General features: G+C 39.5%; 1 protein-coding gene across 1 annotated transcript in view; it reads left to right on the top strand.

Annotated features, from left to right (window-relative positions):
* The window catches only part of ME1 (malic enzyme 1), a 182494-nt gene that overhangs the window by 121569 nt on the left and 38642 nt on the right, over positions 1-22283 (top strand). Inside the window, exon 7 of the mRNA XM_052645595.1 lies at positions 19491-19600. Coding sequence (XP_052501555.1) covers positions 19491-19600 — 110 coding nt within the window. The remainder of the gene's footprint in view (positions 1-19490; positions 19601-22283) is intronic.

Below are 22283 nucleotides of genomic sequence, written 5' to 3'. Positions count from 1 at the left end.
AATGTTGTCTTAAAACTCAACATTCAGAAAATGAAGATCATGACATCTGGTCCCATCACGTCATGGCAAATAGATCAGAAAACAAAGGAAACAGTGACAAACTGTGTTTTTTTTTAGGGTCCAAAATCACTGCAGATGGTGACTGCAGCCATGAAATTAAAAGATGCTTGCTCCTTGGAAGAAAAGCTATGACCAACCTAGACAGCATATGAAAAAGCAGAGACATTACTTTGGCAACAAAGGTCTGTATAGTCAAAGCTATGGTTTTGCCAGTAGTCACGTATGGATGTGAGTTGGACTATAAAGAAAGCTGAGTGCTGAAGAATTGATGCTTTTGAACTGTGGTGTTGGAGAAGACTCTTGAGAGTCCCTTGGGTAGCAAGGAAATCCAACCAGTCAATCCTACAGGAAATCAGACCTGAATATTCACTGGAAGGACTGATGCTGGATCTGAAACTCCAATACTTTGGCCACCTGATTCAAAGAACTGACTCACTGGAAAAGACCCTAATGCTGGGAAAGATTGAAGGTGGGAGGAGAAGGGGACAACAGAGGATGAGATGGTTGGATGGCATCACCGACTCAATGGGCATGAGTTTGAGTAAGCTCCGGGAATTGGTGATGGACAGGGAAGCCTGGCGTGCTGCAGTCCATGGGGCTGTAAAAAGTCGGACATGAGTGAGTGGCTGAACTGAACTGAAAGAAAATCAACCTTGAATATTCATTGCAAAGACTGATGCTGAAGCCAAAGCTCTACTACTTTGGCCACTCATTGTGAAGAGCCTGCTTCTGTTTCTGGGAAAGATTAAGGGCAAGAGGAGAGTGGGGTGGCAGAGAATGAGATGGGTGAGTGGCATCACCAACTCAATGGGCATGAATTTGAGCAAACTCAGGGAGATAGTGAAGGACAGGGAAGGCTGCCATGCTGCAGTTTGTGGAGTCACAAAATCACAACTTAGTGACTAAACAACAACAGTACTGCCAAGGAATTCCATTCCCTGGTATTGGTTTGGCCAAAAAGTTAATTGGTGTTTTTCCATAACATCTTATGGGAAAACCCAAATGAACTTTTTGGCCAACCCAATATTTTCGAAAGAGAAAATGAAACCTTTAAAATTTTCATGGCAGCTTTATTTGTAAGATCCCCAAAGTGTGATCAACCAGATGTCTAGATGTCATGAAAGTGAAGTCGCTCAGTGGTGTCCGACTCTTGGCGACCCCATGGACTGTAGCCCACCAGGCTCCTCCATCCATGGGATTCTCCAGGCAAGAATACTGGAGTGGGGTGCCATTGCCTTCTCCAGGGCATCTTCCCAACCAGGGATCGAACCCAGGTCTCCTGCATTGCAGGCAGATGCTTTAACCTCTGAGCACCAGGGAAGCTTATCCAAGTTGTGATATTGTGTATTTTTTGTGTATAGCCATCTAATGGGAAAGTATTAAGCAATAAAAAGAAACTATCAATTTATGCAGTAACATGGATGAATCTCCAAAAACCAAGCTGAACAACAGAAGCTAAATACAAAAGATTTCCTGACTATTCTTCCATTTATATGAAATCTGAAAAAGACAAAACTAATCTTTAGCAATGGAAAGTAGATCAGTGGTTGTGTGAGACCATTGTTGGGCTGAGGGTTGATTAGAATGGGCTACATGAGTGCTTTGGGGGATGTTGTCGAATATTCTGTATCTTACGTGTAGAGATGGTTCGTATGAAGTGAAATGAAGTGAGTGAAAGTTGCTCAGTCATGTCCGACTCTTTGCAACCCTATGACCGTATAGTCCCTGGAATTGTCTAGGCCAGAATACTGAAGTGGGTAGCCTTTCGCTTCTCCAGGGGATCTTCCCAACCCAGGGACTGAACCCAGGTCTCCTGCATTGCGGCAGGTTCTTTACCAGCTAAGCCACAAGGGAAGCCCAAGAATGCTGGAGTGGGTAGCCTATCATTGCAGGTGGATTCTTTATCAACTAAGCTATATGTTTGTCAAAACTAATCAAATTGGACACCTAAAATGGTTGTTTATTATTCTGTGTTATTAGAGTTGATTTTAAAGGCAGCAAGACACAGAAAAATCTTAACCTGACAAAAAAACTGTTCCAGTTTCATATCATTTATTGAGGTGACTTTGTGGATTTTGTTATTATTTCATTATTTAGGTTTTTCAGTCACTTTCTGTATTTTTCTCCTGTCTAAAGAAAAATCTCCTTTTGGAAGTTTCATTGTGTAGTAGAAAACCTAATGGAGTCTGAAAAACAAAAAAGAGGAATCATCATATGAATTGATCAGCTAAGACTGAATGAGGAGAATGTTGAACTTATTAGTTTATTATAAAAGGTTATCCGATATCTTGTATCTGTGCCCTATTCTTCAGATAGTCTCCAGTGAATTATCAGTGGTGAAGTGGATCACATATATACAATATTTGTGTATATACATAAATATATAAAACAAAGATGTGAGAAATTGAGTCCGTATTTCTCTTGATTTTCATGTGCATGCTCAGTGGCTCAGTCATGTCTGGCTCTTTAGGACCCAATGGATGGATGGTAGCTTGCCAGGGTCCTCTGTCCATGGGATTCTCCAGGCAAGAATACTGGGGTGGGTTGCCGTTTCCTCCTCCAGGGGACCTTCCCAACTCAGGCATCAAACCTGCGTCTCCTGCATTGTCAGGTGGATTCTTTACCACTGAGACCTGGGAAGCCCTCTCGAGACTTTCTACTGTTGCTCAGAAGTAAGAATGGGATTCTGTTATTCTTACACATATGAATTCTAACTACCTTTTTTCAGAAATTACTTATGTTTCTTGCACATCTATGAAAAATGGGTGTATCAAAATACTCCTGGACAACGCAAAATTTAGACATCTTGCCAGGTATATCTACTTCACCAGTAATAATAGTTTTATTCAGAAATCTCTCATCAGAGAGGCTACCTCTGGTCTCCATTTGGACTGCATGGAGAGCAAAATTATCAGATTTTTATTTCCTTGCCTTTCACTAATGAGGTTTGTAACAGAGTCAAAGAGTTTTCAAAACCTGAATACTTTGCATAGTGGTATGTTTTGTTAATGACTTCTGTTGAGTATATTTTTTCAATTCTTTTTATTAGTTTAGGATTGTAAAATGGGTTCTCAGAAAGGTAGTGGAAACACGGAATTTGGCCCCAAAGACTCAATTTGTAAGTGAAGAGGCAGAATAGGTAGTTAGATTCTAAGCCCATTGGATTATTAGCTTCCTTTCAAGTGTTGTTTTTCAGGAAGTACTGTTTTAGGCATAGAAATACTTTGTCTTGGCTTGCATTTCTCAGTGATGCCAGAATAAAATTATTAGTTTACGTATGACAAGTTGTCATACTTGCACACACCCTTGTCCAAAATCAGGGTTTGGACATATGTCAGCTTGGCAGAGAAAGAGTTGTATTCTTGAAGACTTAGGCTGAAATACATGCGCACTTGTTAATTCAAAAGGGCTTCCCCGGTGACTCAGACAGTAAAGACCCTGCCTGCCAGTGCAGCTCTCGTAAGAGATGTGGGCTTGATCCCTGGGTCGGGAAGACGCCATGGAGAAGGGAACGGCAACGCACTCCAGCATTCTTGCCTGGAGACTCCCATGGACAGAGGAGCCTGGAGGGCTACAGTCCATGAAGTCGCAAGGAGTCTGACACTACTGAGCAACTAACCACATTGCTAATTGAAAAAAAAAAGCGTCAGAGTCATTTAAAAAATGATTTAATGCAAAAGGAAGTCAAAACAATGCTTAGAACTGTCAGATTTTGTCCCCAAGGATTGTTCAGAATTAAGTAAGGACTCTGCAATAGGGTTCTAAATGTAGTATGTTAGATTTTAGATCGTTTCAACTGATTATTGAGCTATTTTAAGGGCGGGGGGAAAGTCACTGACATGCAGGTAAATGTACCCACACAGGTGCCAGTAGACACAATCTTAACCAGTTTGGGCTTAAGACCTTCAGGATCACTGGAACATGTGATGACTTAGTTCGTGAAGTCCCTAGTATGTGGGAAGAAAAGAGCTTATTAAGAAAGTGGGGAATATGATATTTTTGGCATTTTTATTAGTATTAGACAATAATACTCCCATAAGAAATACTATTAATATGGAAATATAAATAGATATAACTTCAGGGCACATGATTGGTAGATGGGTTCTAGTTATGGAAAATGGTTAGTGTTCAAACTTGGACATTAGTCCAGACAACTGCCAGAGAGGCCAGGTTTGTCATTACGTTGGATTTGTGCCTTCAGCTAGTTTCAAACATACAGTTCTCAGATTTTTATAGAATCATATGCATAGATTCCTCTTATACAGTGGCATAAGAATGGATATCATCTTTCCAAGTTTGTAAGTAGTGATATATGCAAAGCCCTTTTTCATTTTAAAATTGATTTTGAGGTTTCCCTATAAAATAGTGTGATTCATTCTTTTTAAAACAAAGTTAAATGCTAAATGAGTGTTATCTCTTTTCAGGTAATACCCTAGAAATCTGTACAACGATTACTGCCAATATTTGTAGTACTTTTAGAATGCTTCTCTGAAAATTATCTTTAGAACTTTTAGTAATTCTTTTAAATATCACAATGATGGGATTTAAAGAAAAATCCTCTGAGGCTGATAGTGATTCTTAAGAACAGTCAGAGTGAGAATATTGATCCAAGTCAGTATTTAGATCTAGTTCTTGTTCACAACTATTTCTTCAGATTCTTTTTATTGTTAGTTAACAAAGAAGGAATAAAATTACCTAAAATATAGAATGATATGAGTGGTGGTGGTGTAATCACTCAGTCGTGTGCAACTCTTGTGACCCCGTGGACTGTAGCTTGCCAGACTTCTCTGACCATGGGATTCTCCAGGCAAGGATAGTGGAGTGGGTTGCCATTTCCTTATCCAAATGAGAAGAGTAATAGAACTGATTTTAAAGTCACTTTGAACATAGTTGAACAGTGTGCAGCATCATTGGATAAACAGTATGAAAGTGGACACTCTGAGGCTAGTGTTCATATTTACTTGAATATATAAATTCTTACAAGTATCTGTGAAAATATAAATATTCTGTGTTTTTATAGTCTAAAATAAGATATTTTCCTATGTCAAAAAAGTCTGGTATCATAAGTGGCTGCTGTACTTGGGCCTTCTGGCTTTTCTCTTAGTTAGCAATACTCACTGGTGCCTGCTCCTGTTATCCTGGGTTTTATTTAATAACCTTCCTGGGCATTCCTTGTTGTTAAACGGTCTCCAAGGACCTTTCTAGCTTGAAAATTTTATGGCCCTGATAATCTTCAGCAAAATCACATATAATTCTCTTTGCTGCTCAGAGCTTGATTCCTAGTGTTTTGTGGAAGTTCTTGGCTTTTAGAAATAAACAGTTTGATCTAGACTAAATTGGGAAGGAAGCACAGACAGATTTATTGGTTCAAACTGCAAAAGTAAATGACATAATTGAGGTTGGGGATAAGGTATTTACTGGACCATGCATAGAGACTTTTAAATCTCTATGGTAAGTTTGTAGATGGAGCTTACAGAAGCGTTCTCCAAATTTCTGCATATTTTATATGAAGGCATTCTGGGCATGGGAATTCATGCATACTAGAAAGGGAGGACTAAAATGCAGTGACACGTTGAAGCAGAGATCTGTCCATTAGAGTCAGAGCTGCTCTGAGGATTTGAGCCTGTACCGGCACTGCTCAGCTCATAGAGACACCAGGAGGCAACTTTCACCCAGCCATAAACCCACCTCCTCGAAGTCCGCTTTTGCACTCCATCATGTGGCCTCTGAGCATTGCTGTTCAGTCACCAAGTCCTGTCTAACTCTTCGTGACCCCATGGACTGCAGCATGCCAGGTCTCCCTGTCCTTCACTATCTTCCCGAGTTTGCTCAAATTCATGTCCACTGAGTCAGTGATGCTATCTAATCATCTCATCCTCTGCCGCTTCAGTCTCCTTTTGCCTTCAATCCTTCCCAGCATCAAGGTCTTTTCCAATGAGTCAGCTCTTGGCATCAGGGGGTCAAAGTATTGGCACATCAGCTTCAGCATCAGTCTTTCCAATGAATATTCAAGACTGATCTCCTTTAGGATTGACTAATTGAGTCTCCTTGCAGTCCAAGGGACTCTCAAGAGTGTTCTCCAACACCACAGTTCAAAAGCATCAATTCTTCGGCGCTCAGCTTTCTTTATAGTCCAACTCTCACATCCACACCTGACTACTGGAAAAACCATAGCTTTGACTGTATGGAGCTTTGTGGGCAAAACAATGTCTCTGCTTTAATTCATTGTCTAGGATTGTCATAGCTTTCCTTCCAAGGAGCGAGCATCTTTTAATTTCATGGCTGCAGTCACCGTCTGCAGTGATTTTGGATCCCAAGATCAAATCTGTCATTGTTTCCATTTTTTCCTTTTCTATTTGCCATGAACTGATGGGACCAGATACCATGATCTTAGCTCTCTGAATGGTGAATTTTAAGCCAGTCTTTTCACTCTCCTCTTTCACCCTCATCAAGAGGCTCTTTAGTTCCTCTTCTCTTTCTGCTTCACATTAGTCTCCCATTTTAATGTGAAAATAACATGTCATTTTTCTGTTCCCATGTACCCTTTCACATACTTCATGCTTTTTCATATTTCAAGTTTTGTGTTTCCTTTCCCCTAAACCAAACTCCCAATATTCCCTTCCCTCTCAAAACTTTCCACTCTGCCTTTGGAAATCTGTTCCTTAATAAGGCTCCCTGACTTGCTCACTGGATGGTTCTTTTGCCTTCCTGCTTTCCTGAATTATGACTTTTATTTAAGACCTCCACTTTTCTTGAACTGCTTTCTTTCTTTGAAATATATATATATATATAAAATAAATTCCTCTAACATATAAATATGTTACATATATATTTATATATATTTAATTTAGCTGTGCCAGCTCTTAGTTGTGGCATGTGGGATCTAGTTCTCTGAAGGTGGATCAAACTCAGGCCCCCTATGTTGGGAATGTGGAGTCTTAGCCAGTCAACCATCAGGGAAATCCCTGCAGTGCTTTCAAATAGTCATGCTTGTTGGTCCGCACAGTGTTTCAGGGTTGGGAGGTGAGATCAGCACCTTCTCCCATCTGTGCCTTTTAGACTATCCTTCCTTCATCCTGATGTAAGCCCTCCCCCGACATCTTTGATGTTTCTGTCAATTAGGTTTATCTTCTCTCTATCTTCTCCCAGTTTCTTAACTAACCTCTAATTCTTAATCATTTTCAAAGCCTTTCTTTCCACTGCCTTTCATTCCACGTGGATAGTGTGTTTGGGAGGCTTTCTTGTTCTCAGGATCTCATTTCTGATGGCCTTTATCCCACACTGCTTGAGACTCCCACTCGCTGCATCACGGGCCGTATCTTCACGGGCATCTGCTCAAACTCTGGCATACTGAAGTCACACACCTGTATTTTTCACAGCTTCCTCTGCTTGCATATCTCTGAGGATGCTCTAAAGCAGTGTGTCCAAAGCAGAACTCATTATCTTCCCTACTAACCCTGCTGCTTCTCCTGAGATTTCTTTTTTTTTTTTTTTTTTTTTTAATATACTCCATCCTCTGCCACTCGGCCCAAATTAGAAACTTGGAATTCATCCTTGATTTCTTTTTTTTGAAAAAAAAAAGAAAGCTCATCTACTACTCATCATCTACTCCTCTTCACTTAACATAGTCCCTTCTGTCTCCTGAATGTTTCTCAAATCCACCTGCTTTTCCCCATCCCCATTCTCATTCCAGATGCAGGCTTGGTATTTAGTGGCAGCCTCTTAAGAAAGCTTCCTACATCTGGTGCTGCTTCTCTCTATGCCATTCTTCATCCTGATCATACAGGATGTCTGTATGATCCAGTCTAGGTAGTCGAAAATGCAAATTGATCATGTCACACTCCTGTTTAATGTGCTGTTTATAGGATCAGAATACCGGTTAGACGACCTGCATAATCTTGCTCTACTTAACTCTATAGCCTTAATTCTTATCTTTTTTCCATCAAGCCTTGTGATTTAATCATAATTTATTTCAGTTCTTGAAATATGCCGCTTATTTATTTTACCCTGGGCCTTTGAGCATGTTCCCTGTTCCTCATAAGTTCTTCTTCCTCTTAACTTGATAAACTGCTACTCATCCTTCAGGCTTTAGCTTCTTCTAGAAAGCCTTTAAAGTGAAGAGAAGTCGCTCAGTCGTGTCCAACTCTTTGCGACCCCATGGATGGTAACGTACCAGGCTCTGTGGTCCATGGGATTTTCCAGGCAAGAATACTGGAGTGGGCTGCCATTTCCTTCTCCGGGGGATCTTCCCAACCTTGGGATCGAACCCAGGTCTCCTGCATTGCAGACAGACGCTTTACCCTCTGAGCCACTAGGGAAGCCCAGAAAGCCTTTGCTAATCCTCTTAATTCTTGGTAGGTGACCCTACTCTGTTTTGGGATCTTGAATTTCCTCTGTTACAGTGCTTACCAGATGCATTATATTTTCCTACTTACTGTATCTACCATAAGACTACAAACTCTGTGAGGTCAGAAATGTGTCAACCACACCTGAAACAAATCCTCATCCCTAGTAGGTGCTCCACTGAGGGAGGGCATGACAGCCCACTCCAGTGTTCCTGCTGGAGAATCCCATGGACAGAGGAGCCTGGAGGGCTACAGTCCATGGGGTCATAAAGAGTTGGACATGACTAAGCACAAGCATTAGTAGGTGCTCAGTGTATTATTTGGTAAATGAATAAACAAAGGAAGAAAGGAAGGATAGGGTTTCTTTTTGAGAATAAGGGGATATAAGTTTAAATGAGATCACATTACAGAGGCCCTGCTTTAAAATAAGATAAGCATACTTTTTTATTTTCTTACTGTGTAAACTGGTTTCAGTCGGGCAGTATACGAAAGCAGGGAGACTGACCAGTAGATTGCAGTACTATGGTAGTGATGTGGTCCAAAGAACCTGGGCTCGAATTGAGGCACTTAGACTAGAAAGCATAACAATTACTGCGAAAGTGTATCAGAAGAAGGTATAACAGAGCTTGATCACTATAAGGTAGAAGGCAAAACAGAAGTTGGTTATAATATTTTAATATTGGTGGAAATAAGGAAAAATTTGGATCCATTTTATAAGGAAAAATGTTCAGAGTTTCTCGAAGTTTAATATTTTTATATTAAATTAGAATTGTTAAGAGAAAAGATTTCATTGATTTTGGAGGCAAGATGTAATTCTGAAATGTTTTTGAGTAAAATATAATAAATATAAATTTTAGTTATAAGTGCAGTTTCAGAATTTGTTGATATTTAAGGAACTTAAATTTTAGCGAATCCTGTGGTTTTTCTGAGAAGTAGATGACAACCAAAGAAAATAATTCTATTTTGTTGATGATACATTGTTTGTCCTTAATGTTATAAAGTTGTTAATTTTTTGATGCTGTATATACTTCTGATACTATAAATAACAGTAAGAATTGTTGACAACATATTAAAATATTATCATATATGCATTTCTTCCTCATTATAAAAAGGTTCACAATATAACATTTTTCCATGCCTTTATTACTATCATTTTGGCAACATGGAGTTTCTTTAAAGGATTAGTGACAGAAATTATCAATTTAGAAGTTATTCATCTGAAGATGATTACTGAATCCCCATGCATGGGTGAACTTAATAAGGAAATGATTATAGTAGGAAAGAAATGTTTACAATTTACAGTGTCAAAGAGAATAATTAAGTGTCAGGAAATATAACAGAAGGAATAATAAGAAAAATGAAAGATATTATCTAAATGTTAGGAAATAATATGGAAACAAAGTAGGAATTGGAGCCATATTACAGTAGGTTAACAAAGGAGTAAACATATTTTCTGAATTCTTACTGACAAGGAAAAACTAAACTTGAATGATTCTTAGCAAAGAGAATTTCAGTCAACTTCAAATATATATAATTGAAGACTTCAAGACTATATATAATCTGAAATTCAGTGGCCATTATTGATCTTAAGTTCCTCAACCTATTGTCCTTAAGCACAAACTCTGAGACCGCTGTGGTTTTATTTCCCACCTCAGTCTTTCTCATTGGAATCCTACCCAAGGGCTTAGTTTAAACCTCAACTTAATTCATGTTGTCTTCCCTAAATACCATAGTGATCTCTTTGTGTACCACTGATGTTGTTTTTAATTTGAACCCTCTTTAAATCACTTGCATCTTTTGTCTTCCCAGTGAGACTGTAAGCATTTCCAGGACAAGGTCTATGCTTCCTGTTTGCTGCTCCAGTTGCTCAGTTCCATTATTGAAAAAGAGTAATTTGTCTTTAAGGTACCTGTCAGAGCTAAAATGCTCTGGGTCTTAATTAAATGCTGCATAATTTGACATACATAATTGTTCATTGTTGTTCAGTCGCCAAGTTGTGTCTGACTCTTTGCTGCCCTATGAACTTCAGTACGCCAGGCTCCCCGGTCCTTCCCTCTCTCCTCAAACTCATGTCCATTGAATTGGTGATGCCATCCAACCATCTTATCCTCCGTGGCCCCCTTCTCCATCTCCTTGCGATCTTTCCCACTATCAAGGTCTTTTTGAATGAGCCAGCTCTTTGTATCCATTAATAAATCCTGAAAAAATTTATTAAGTCAAAATATGCTTGGTCAACCCAGTTAAACAGTGACTTCTTGATAGTTTGTAATCAGAGAAAGACTAATGTTTTCACCAACATCTGCCCATACACTTTTTAATACAAAAATAACCTAGTATACTGAATGCATACAAATGCATTATGTTAAAATTTTATGATAAAATTGTAACTCCCTTATTTTTTCGGTACAGTCCCTTTCTTTCTAAAGAAAGCATTTCCTTGATGTTGACATTGGTGCTCTGTAGAAGCCAGTATATAAAGTAGTTAAAACCATTGGCCCTGTGGTTCAGCCCCTACTCTACTAGTTATTAGCAGCATGAACTCAACCATGGCCCTAAATCCCTCTGAGCTCAGTTTCTTCATATGTAAAATGGATAATAACTGCCTTCCCCATTGAGTTGCCGAGAGAGTTAAATGAGATAATTCCCATGAAGTGTGGAGAACTATGTCTGGCACTTAGTAAGTACTGTCAACTGTAAGAAGGGTTTTGTCTAATTTAACAATGCCACAAGAGAAGGTGCTCTCCCATTTTTACATATTAATTTTATGGGTGGTATTTCTGTTAACTTCTAAAACTATATACCCACTGTTTTATGTGATATTTTGATCATGAAATAGTAGGTTCTTTTCATAGTCATGTAAAATCCAGTTGGCTAACACCCTTGTGTTCCACCGCTTATAATTTCATAGAGAAAAGGCTGGTTCAATCTGGAACAAAATATCCCTTCCATGGCTTTGTTTCATTATATGATGCAAGACACTTGTGTTACAAAATGAATTCAGGATGCCTCTCTCTAAATCTTTAGGACTCAAATCAGAGTTAACTACCAGGTAGAGAAAATTCATGAAATGAGAACTGATAGGCGGTATTCTCCAAGGAATGATTCTAAAATACCCTTTTGTAAATGATAAGGTCTCTTGTGTACTCCTTTACTACCTATGCCTATTCCCAAATTTCACTTAGAAAACATTATAAATTAATAGCCTGACCACATTGTGTCCCAAACACTGAAGGCAAATCATACTGTGGGGATTTCATTTTAACCACAGAGAAGTTGGAAACAGCCCCAAACCATGGGCCCAAGTAAGTAGTAGGTCCGGGAATAGAACTGAGAAGGCTCTGATTCCTCCTCACATCCTGTAACCACAAGGCTCTGGGGCTTTGGAACATAATAATAGAGCATCTGATGCTGCTGGACCACAGTACATGACACAGCAGGAGTGAAGCATAGGAGCACACTGTCTGAAAACATGCAGCCTTGACTTTGTGAAGAAGGGCTGCATAGAAACCAGAAAAGGAACCATGGGAAGGAGCTATGACGAGCACCGGACGATGCTTGACTGATATTTATGTTTGGGGTGATCAGTTGCTGCCACAAAGTTTGCTTCTCTGCTAAGGTTTTTTTTTTTTTAAATAAAAGGGTAATGATTTGTAACCATGGAGATGCTTTTACCCATTCTTAACATTTTAGTAATTTTTAAATAGGATAGCTAAACAGTTTCCTAGAATGGCATTATATAGCATTATGGTATCAGAATTTGGTACTTTGAGACTTCTTTTTTTTTAATAATTTTATTTGTTTTTGATTGTGCTGGGTCTTCTTTGCTTCGTGGCTTTTCTCCAGCGGTGGCAAGTGGGGGCGACTCTCTGCCTGCAGTGCACAGGCTTCTGGTTGTGGTGGCTTCTCTCGTTGCAGTGGGGCACAGGCTCCAGCGCACGTGGCCTTCAGTAGTTGCAGCTCCCGGGATCTAGCTGACATGCTCAATCATCGTGGTGCATGGGTTTAGCTGCTCCGTGGCACGTGGGATCCTCCCAGATCAGAGATCGAACTTGTGTCTCCTGCACTGGCAGGTGGATTCTTTACCAGTGAGCCACCAGGGAAGCCCTGAGACTGTCTCGGAATTATAGGCCTAATATTAACAAGAAGTGAAAAATGAGGGACCCTGCCTCAAGGCTGCATCATTGTTTATTGGCTTTTCCTCTCGTGTCTCTGCATCCCCTCCCCTCCCTGATTAGCAGCTGTTTCTTATGTGCCCTTAGGAACTCAGGGAAGTTCATGGAGGTTGAAGGCTATTCTTCACAATCGAGAAACAGGAGACAGGAAGACTTCTGTTCCTGGGAATCCCACGGGATGCTCCTTGGTTTCACTAGGGGGACAGTCAGTGCAAAGCTGAAGTAACTTTCTTCAGCAGACAGAGGTGAAAGCAGGAAGGATGAACTTGAAGGAAAGAAAGGACCAAATGGAGAACAGATTGTGTACTGGAGAAGGAGTTGGTGGAAGACTGGGAAGACAGGACAAGGGGCAGAGTGGAGAGTGTTGGAAATTTTATTAATAAGAGTCTGGCTGTAGAACTTTTAGACCATTAACTTCTTGTTAATTCATATCCTATTAGTCTTTTTTGCTCATATGGGAATTTTCTAATACTGCTTAGTTGGGCTGAAATATTACTTCTTTTAATGACCTAAAGGACTACTGTAGAAAGTCTTCTGATCAAATAACTAATATTTCAAAAATGACTTTGATAGAAAGACAAAAGAATAAGGAACAGAATTTTAAATGCTGATGGAAAAAATAGTTTTGTAGGAATTTATTTTCCTAGATAACTGTAGAAAATAAGTAGTTTCAAAGGAGGGGCAAATAAATATGAAGAAAAATTATAAGAGTAATTGTGACTTACATAATTTAATGTGATTTAAATTCCTGTTTGTATTTGGGAATTTATCCAAAAGAGAAAAATGTGTTTACATCTTATAAGACTAAGTGAGTTCTTTGAAAAATCTTGGTTTGACTAGACTAACCTTTTTACTTCTTTTAGCAGAAACTATTGATACTGAAAACTTCTATAGCCTACTTAGTGCCAGTTCTTTTAAGAAAAGTAACATGAATTTGATTTAGTTTCTTGTTAAATAGTAGAGCAATTCTAAAATGAGTCATGTCTGTTTAAATAATAGAAAGATTATGCTTTTTTTGAACTAGTATGAAAAATGCTAAACTCTAAAACTTCTGGAATTTGGGCAAATGAAGGGAAAACCTACTCTGATGCAGTATCCTTGCCTGGAAAAGTCCATGTCCAAAGGAGTGTGGTGGGCTACAGTCCTTGAGGTCACAAGGAGTCAGACTCGACTAAGCACAATCGTATGGCTGAGCACTACTCTGATGCAACATTCAGAACAACTGCTATTCCTAGTATTCAGCAGTGCAGATTACTGAGCAATCAGTTATTCCTATTGTATGAAGTAAATTTTTGCTTACGTTTCATATTCACTTGATCTTTTCTCTACTGAAGTAGTATTATCGGATAGAGTTTTAAGTCTATTAAGAACTTTTAATCTAGTTAATGAGATGTCTACACACTAGCAGTTTTAGACCCAATGTAATTGATACAGAAAATATTTGCCAATTCAAGAGTAATGGTGATTTGCAATAGCAGTGCCTTAATAAAGACATAGGGGGAACTCAGTGCTCTGTGGTGACGTAAATGGGAAGGAAATCCAAAAAAGAGGGCATGTGTTAATATATATACATACAGCTGATTCACTTTGCTACACAACAGAAACTAAGACAACGTTGTGAAGCAACCCTGCTCCAATAAAACTTAAAGGAAAAAAGTAAAGATGTGGGAAGGAGGACATGGCATGTTTGAGAGTGGAGGAAAGTGGTGCGGTGGGGACAGGACTTACGCTGGAATACAGGGAGAGATGAAGCAATTTAAAAGATAACATTTGATGATAGGCCCTTGAGTTTAAGGAATTTGGGTGTCATCATCAAAGCAGTGCGCTCTGAATTTTGAGCACACAAGTAGCTGGAGGAAGTTGCTATTTATAAAAATTTGGCAGCTCTGTATCACATGCTTGAGAGAAGCAGAGAGACCAATAGACTTTGCAGCCCTAGCAGGAGCAAGACTAATTTCTTTGGCTACAGTAATATTTAAACAGTAAAAATGATGTGTGCTAAGTTGCTTCAGTCGTGTCTGACTCTGTACGACTCTATGGACTATAGCCCACCAGTCTCCTCTGCCCTGGGATTCTTCAGGCAAGAATACTGGAGTGGATTGCCATGCTCTCCCTCCAGGGGATAGGACCAGCATCTCTCATGTCTCCTGCATTGGCAGGTGGGTTCTTTACCACTAGTGCCACCTGGGAAGCCCCAGAAATGATAGGAAATAGTAATTAAATGAATAAAGTGTGTTAAAAATAAAAAGATAGTAAGACAGTAGCTTTAATCTTTGGGTCTCCAAGACAGGGAAATACATCTTTTCATAAAAAAAAATTGTTGCGGTTGGGAGTCAGGAGACTACTTGGCTTTGGAAATGTTCCATGAAGATGATTGAGTTTCAGTAAGTGATCTGGGTTAGAAATACAGAATAGATGATTTATAAGAAGGTGTTTGTTTAAGTCTTGAGGAGACAGACTTCACCATGAAGAGGTAGGACCATAACAAACACTGAAAAATCAGACCTAAAGATGATGCTGTGAAAGTGCTGCACTCAATATGCCAGCACATTTGGAAAACTCAGCAGTGGCCACAGGACTGGAAAAGGTCAGTTTTCATTCCAGTCCCAAAGAAAGGCAATGCCAAAGAATGCTCAAAGTACCGCACAAATGAACTCATCTCACATGCTAGTAAAGTAATGCTCAAAATTCTCTAAGCCAGGCTTCAGCAATACGTGAACCGGTTTTAGAAAAGGCAGAGGAACCAGAGATCAAATTGCCAACATCCGCTGGATCATGGAAAAAGCAAAAGAGTTCCAGAGAAACATCTATTTCTGCTTTATTGACTATGCCAGAGCCTTTGGCTGTGTGGATCACAATCTGAAAGAGATGGGAATACCAGACCACCTAACCTGCCTCTTGAGAAATCTGTATGCAGGTCAGGAAGCAGCAGTTAGAACTGGACATGGAACAACAGACTGGTTCCAAATAGGAAAAGGAGTGCGTCAAGGCTGTATATTGTCACCCTGCTTATTTAACTTATATGCAGGTTACATCATGAGAAACGCTGGACTGGAAGAAACACAAGCTGGAATCAAGATTGCCAGGAGAAATATCAATAATCTCAGATATGCAGATGATGCCACCCTTATGGCAGAAAGTGAAGAGGAACTAAAAAGCCTCTTGATGAAAGTGAAAGAGGAGAGTGAAAAAGTTGGCTTAAAGCTCAACATTCGGAAAATGAAGATCATGGCATCTGGTCCCATCACTCCATGGGAAATAGATGGGGAAACAGTGGAAACAGTGTCAGATTTTATTTTTTTGGGCTCTAAAATCACTGCAGATGGTGATTGTAGCCATGAAATTAAAAGACGCTTACTCCTTGGAAGAAAAGTTATGACCAACCTAGATAGTATATTCAAAAGCAGAGACATTACTTTGCCGACTGAGGTCCGTCTAGTCAAGGCTATGGTTTTTCCTGTGGTCATGTGTGGATGTGAGAGTTGGACTATGAAGAAGGCTGAGCGCCAAAGAATTGATGCTTTTGAACTGTGGCACTGGAGAAGACTCTTGAGAATCCCTTGGACTGCAAGGAGATCCAACCAGTCCATTCTGAAGAAGATCAACCCTGGGATTTCTTTGGAAGGAATGATGCTAAAGCTGAAGCTCCAGTACTTTGGCCACCTCATGCGAAGAGTTGACTCATTGGAAAAGACCCTGATGCTGGGAGGGATTGGGGGCAGGAGGAGAAGGGGACGACAGAGGATGAGAAGGCTGGATGGCATCACGGACTCGATGGACGTGAGTCTGAGTGAACTCCGGGGGTTGGTGATGGACAGGGAGGCCTGGCGTGCTGTGATTCATGGGGTCGCAAAGAGTCAGACACGACTGAGCGACTGAACTGAAGTGAACTGAACTGAACTGCAATGAAACATAGCCACTATTCAGTCTTTTGCACTAGTTTAATTTTCTGATTAAATTTTATAAAACTTTTCTGTTGTATGTCTCCTTAGTTTTAGAACTTGGCATTATTCAAAGATACATACTTAAAGGTATATGTAATGACCTACGGTGTAACAGAAGAGAATCAATCATAAACTTAAAGCTTACTTTAAACATCAGACTCTTCCATGTTGTCAGGCAGAGCTGAATGCAAATCTCCCCTCCTCAGCTTACCAGGAATCAAGGCTTTCCTTACCTATAAGACTGTACCTTGAGCTTAAATGAAAAGGTATTTGTAAGTTACATTCATCCAACAAATATTTGCTGAGTACTTAATAGATTCTTTGGGAATATAATGACTTTAATTTTGAATTTTTCAGTTTGAGGTTTCTTCAAGTGAAATTATCCAGCTGATCATGAGATTTATAAGTTTCAAGTTCACAGGATAAGACTAGAAACATGCATTTGAGAGTCACTGTCCGTAGTGATTAAAACTACGAGTGGGACTGTATCTGTCAGGACACACACACACACACACACACCCGCACACCATGCTGTAGACCAAGGACAGAGTCATGGGAAACAGCAGTGTCTGCATGCTAAGGATTCCCTAAGGGAGAAAGGGAGAAAGAAGAAATGATCAGTGGTTTGTGGGAAGGCAGAGAAAGGCATGGTATCACGGAAGCCCAGGGAAAAGAGTTTCAAGAAGAAAGAAACAGAATTAGCGGAAGTGCAGCAAAGAGCTCTAGTCAATTAAGGTTTGAAAACAGTGTTCCTGGGATTTTTGTTTCAGAAGGACTCTAATTTTAGAGCACACAATTTTAGTAGAGTTGTGAGGGCAGAAGGTAAATGACAGAGGATGGAGAACAATGTAAAACTATAAACTATTATTTCATGTACGTTAAAAGGAAAGGATAGGAAAAACTTGGGGTCAAGACTTCTCATTTCTGCCTCTAATAAGAACGTCAAAATCAGCTGCCGATAAAGAGGAAGGAACTTGTCCAGAAGAATGTTGTTGTTGTTGTTGTTAAGTTGCCAAGTTGTGTCCGACTGTTTGTGACCCCATGGACTGCAACATGCCAGGCTTCCCTGACCCTTACTATCTCCTGGAGTTTGCACAAGTTCATGTCCATTGAACTGGTGATGCCATCCAACCATCTCATCCTCTGTCGCCCCCTTCTCCTTTTGCCGTCAATCTTTCCCAGCGTCAGGACCTTTTCCAGGAAGTCAGCTATTCTGTCAGGTGGCCAAAGTATTGGAGCTTCAGCATCAGTCCCTCCAATGAATATTCCTTTAGGGTTGACTGATTTGATCTCCTTACAGTCCAAGGGACTCTCAAGAGCCTTCTCCAGCACCACAGTTCGAAAGCCTCAGTTCTGCAACACTCTGCCTTCTTTATGGTTCAGCTCTCACAACTGTACATGACTATTGGCAAAACCAAAGCCTTGGCTATATGGACTTTGGTGGCATAGCGATGTCTTTGCTTTTTAACACACTGGCTAGGTTTGTCACAGCTTTCCTGCCAAGAATCAATCGTCTTCTAATTTCGTGGCTGCAGTCACCATCCGTAGTGATATTAGAACCCAAGAGGAGGAAGTCTGACGCTGCTTCCACCTTTCCCCTTCTATTTGTCATGAAATAATGGGACTGGATGCCATGATCCTAGCTTTTTAAATATTTAGTTTTAGGCCAGCTTTTTCACTCTTCTCCTTCACCTTCATCAAGAGGTTCTTTGGTTTCTCTTCAGTTTTTGCCGTTAAACTGGTATCACCTGCCTATCGGAGGTCCAGAAGGATACATTGTAATAGACAGGAGAAAGGGGACTAATTAAGAAAGAAGGGATGAAAATGTGGGCACTGGTGGTGAGTTACCTTGAGCAGGAAGAGGAACACCTTGTTGACTGATGCCTGAAGGTAGTGCTAAAGAGAGATGTGGGGTGCAGTGGCCGGAGAATAGTCGATGGAGGTAATGCCCTCATTATGCCAGGAAGTAGGAGAGTAAAGAGGTCAGAATCTTAAAGGACTGGCAAAGATTAGGAATAGTCTTTGGGTACAGTGGAAGTGGAAGCTGACCGAGGACAAATAAAAGGACTCACATAAATGGAATGGCAGTGAGAGTCTAGCCGAGATTGGAGACCAAGTGTCTCTAAATCACCTAGCAAGGAGGTTCCTGCCTGTAAGGCTTTCCCTGGCATTTCTCAGATACATGCAGTATCAATGGTGTTAATTTCTCTTGCCTTGGATGGCTAGGTTATGGATGGTCATAAAAATAAAGGTTCAAACAGGTTAATTTCAGAAATAAAAACCTCTATACTTCAAAACTCAAAGGTTTTTAACTGTAGCTATAGAACAAACACCAGAATCCTAGGCTAGAATTTTTATGGTTTCCAACATAAAATTCTAACTTTGTCTTTCACTATACCCTTGCATGTACCAAATATGACATTATAGCTAAATAAGGCTTCTTGTTGTTTTTTTAAAGATTTTTTTGTTTCCTAAATTTCACTTCAGTTCCTTTCCTTCTGCTATTTACTCAGCTTGTGAAACCCTACATCTCTTTTGAAATAATGAGGTGATTAAAACTCAATTTGTTACCTGGTTTGTAAGCCCAATAAAGAATGTTGCCTGTCTTCTCAGCATCTGTTATACCACTTTTATGTTACTTTTCATGTACTTCCATATATTTCAGAATATCTTAGTTTCTACTAACTTCTAAATTTCTTAACTGCAAGTACCATATTTTTGTCATCTTTGTAGCTTGTCACAGTGTCAGTGAAATGCTTTTTCAGTAGTAAGCATGTAGTAAATATTTACTGAACTTACATTATATTTCACATTTGTACTAAGTAGCAAGATGGGACCTTTAAAAGAAAATAATGTTTTGCCTTTTCTATAGGCTGGTGAGCTGAACTGAACTGATAGGCTAGTTACAAAGGTTTATTTTTAAATGTTATCTCATTAACTTCTTCTAATGTGAATGTTTTGTCCCACAGGTATGGCATGAACTGCCTTATTCAGTTTGAAGATTTTGCCAATATAAATGCATTTCGGCTCCTGAGAAAGTATCAAAACCAGTATTGCACATTCAATGATGATATCCAAGGTAATCAGATTTTCACTGCATATGGATCAAGAACAATGTGCCTTGATATTAGTTCATAATTTTCTAAGGATTCAAATTCAATAAAAAATGTGCACTAGATGCCTATGCAATGCCAGGAATTTTTTTTTTTATGATTTCACACATCGTTTCTCATTGAATTCTACATATTTGAGAAAACTTCTCTGACTTTAGAATGTACTGTATTGTGCATGAGCTGGAGAAAGAGTGCCCTGGAATCTGATAAAATCCCCAGTGCTTATGGCTGAACAAAGAATGAAATGTATGAAAATATATTATTCCTTGTGTAAAATGAAGAGTGTGTACACTTCCCTCTTCAACCTTCATCTCAATCAGCCACAGTTTCTAAGCGTCGCCACAAAAGAAGCTGCCTTTGTATACAGTGTGTACCAGATTCTGCTGTTTGTCTTTGATTGATTGTAGGTACTTGGCTGATACCTGCTTTTTTCTGTTGTTTTATTTTCCTCTAAAGCTTTGTTTTGCTCCTTTCTCTAGATCCACCTCCCCCAGACTACTTCCCCAAATCCAAAACCTCCCAGTGAGAACCTTACTCTTCCTGTTTTGTGAAAGGCAGGTAGAATAAAAGCACAGGCAGAGTTGAAGGAGAAGGACCCAATGAGTTCTGACAACTGGAAAGGTCACACATAGACTTCCATTGCACTAATCACAATGAACATTTTTCCCTGTTGACCTTACTTGGATTCTCAGCAGCTTTTAACATTATGGACCCCACTCTCTTCCTTGAACTATTCTCTTCTGTTAACTTCCATGTCACAGACCCCTGCTGACTTTCTTCCTACCTTTTTGAATTTTTTCCTCCCCCCGCCCAGTTCCAGCCTTTACAGACTAGCTATTAAATGACAGAACACTTCAGCATTCAGTGCCAGGCCCTTTTCTCTTTGTTCTGTGTTATATGTTGGGTATATACTCCAGGGTCACCCATTTCACTAGCAGATTTATATCTCTAGCCCAGACTTCTTTGAATCCTAGGTCCATATACCCATTGGGTATTTTAAACTTCCTCTAGGGATATCTCAAAGTTATCTCATACTCAGCCTCCCACCATCAAACACTTATTTCCACACCAAACTTGACCTTCTCTGTGTGTTCTCTGTCTCCATGAATTCCTGATGTCTCTCTCTTCTTCACCTCTCTCTGCCAAATATATAGCCTATCACTCATCCTCCTGATTTTTAGCATTAAGTTGGATAGTGAAGGAAGTGAAGATATAAGGACAGGTAGATAGGGCAAAAGGGTCTAGATTCCCTATCTTTAATAAAGTTAAAGACTAGGTATAATGGGGATAATTGAATAAAGAACTGAAAAGGTAGAAGGTTACAGACCTTGTTGAGTGAGTTATTCTAATGTAGGTCTTCCAAGAAGAATTAGTTCTGAGTGATGGTAAGAACCGAGATACAACTTACGATGGGAGGGAGACAGCCAAAGATGAATGTCATTGAAAATGATGGGATCCAAGAAAAGTTTAAATGTAAAAGGAGGATAATATTTCTCTCATAGAGTTTTTATTGTGGACAAAATAGTTATTTGTGAAAATACCCTATCAACTGAAATATACTGTATAATTTTTAAAATTTGCTACGCTTAAAGTTCTTTAGTATAACATAGCTATGTAAATATAATGTCTCTTTACATTTTGAACCACACTAACGTAATTGGTCTAATCTCTCTTTGCCTAACATCCTTCGTGATGCCGATTACATAATTTATCGTCATTATTGTGACAAAGATGCTTATGTTATTTCAGTTTTCTTCTTTTTGTATTCATTTTTTGAGTGTTTTATTTATGAGAAGTGAATGTGTGGAGGATTTCAGAGAGGAAATGATGGCAGTCTAATTTTAATGTGCTACTGCTCTGATTTGAAAATGCAGTGTCTAGTGATAGAACGCCTTTGATACTATAGACAAAGGCTTTGTAGACCAGTGTCTCTAAGTTACTTACCTGTTCGTTTCATTGTTGCCTCTAAAGTAGTCACCAGTTAAACTGTTAAACAAACCTATCCTGTCCTTTCTTTAATATTCTCTATCTTTCGATTTTGGGGTCTCACAGAAATGTCTGTGTAGAAGTTAAAAACCAGGATTGCATAATTTGAATCATTTTGCAGAATTAATAGGTATCAGAGTTCGGGTTAAGGAAAAGAACGTGAAATCCAAGTCATCAAACAAAATGAGCAATTAAGAATTAGGTTCAGCATTTCTGTCAACTGTCGTCAAGAATTTGGGAGTCAAGCCTTGGGCTGCCTCCGAGTTAAAGTCAGGAGCACAGGAAATAAGAGACAGATGCCGAGCCAAGGCCAAGAGCGCTACATGTGGAGTGGCCCTGAGAATTCACTGCAGAATATTCCCCACAGCGGGTCGCCACTGCGGAGGCATTAAATGACTAGTTTTTCACCCCAGCTAATCAGTCTTCAAATATAATCTGCACACACATAGTCTACGTTATCTCTGGATAGGTGTTTTCGTGTCCTGCGGCCTTAGCCAACAGAAGGTTAGGTTTGAGAAAATGGGGCTAATCTCTGACTAGAGAAGACTTTTGGCAAGTCATTGAGGTTCTGACTAGCCATGACCAAACCATTGTGTGCTTTCTTCTTCATACCGAAATAGTGTCCTTAGTGACGCATCTTCCCCGTATGTTTCTATTTTACCT

The sequence above is a fragment of the Budorcas taxicolor genome, chromosome 9 (genome assembly GCF_023091745.1).
Source record: "Budorcas taxicolor isolate Tak-1 chromosome 9, Takin1.1, whole genome shotgun sequence".
NCBI lineage: Eukaryota > Metazoa > Chordata > Mammalia > Artiodactyla > Bovidae > Budorcas > Budorcas taxicolor.
Note: the sequence above shows the minus strand (reverse complement) of the source record. Positions and strands in the feature narration are given on the sequence as shown.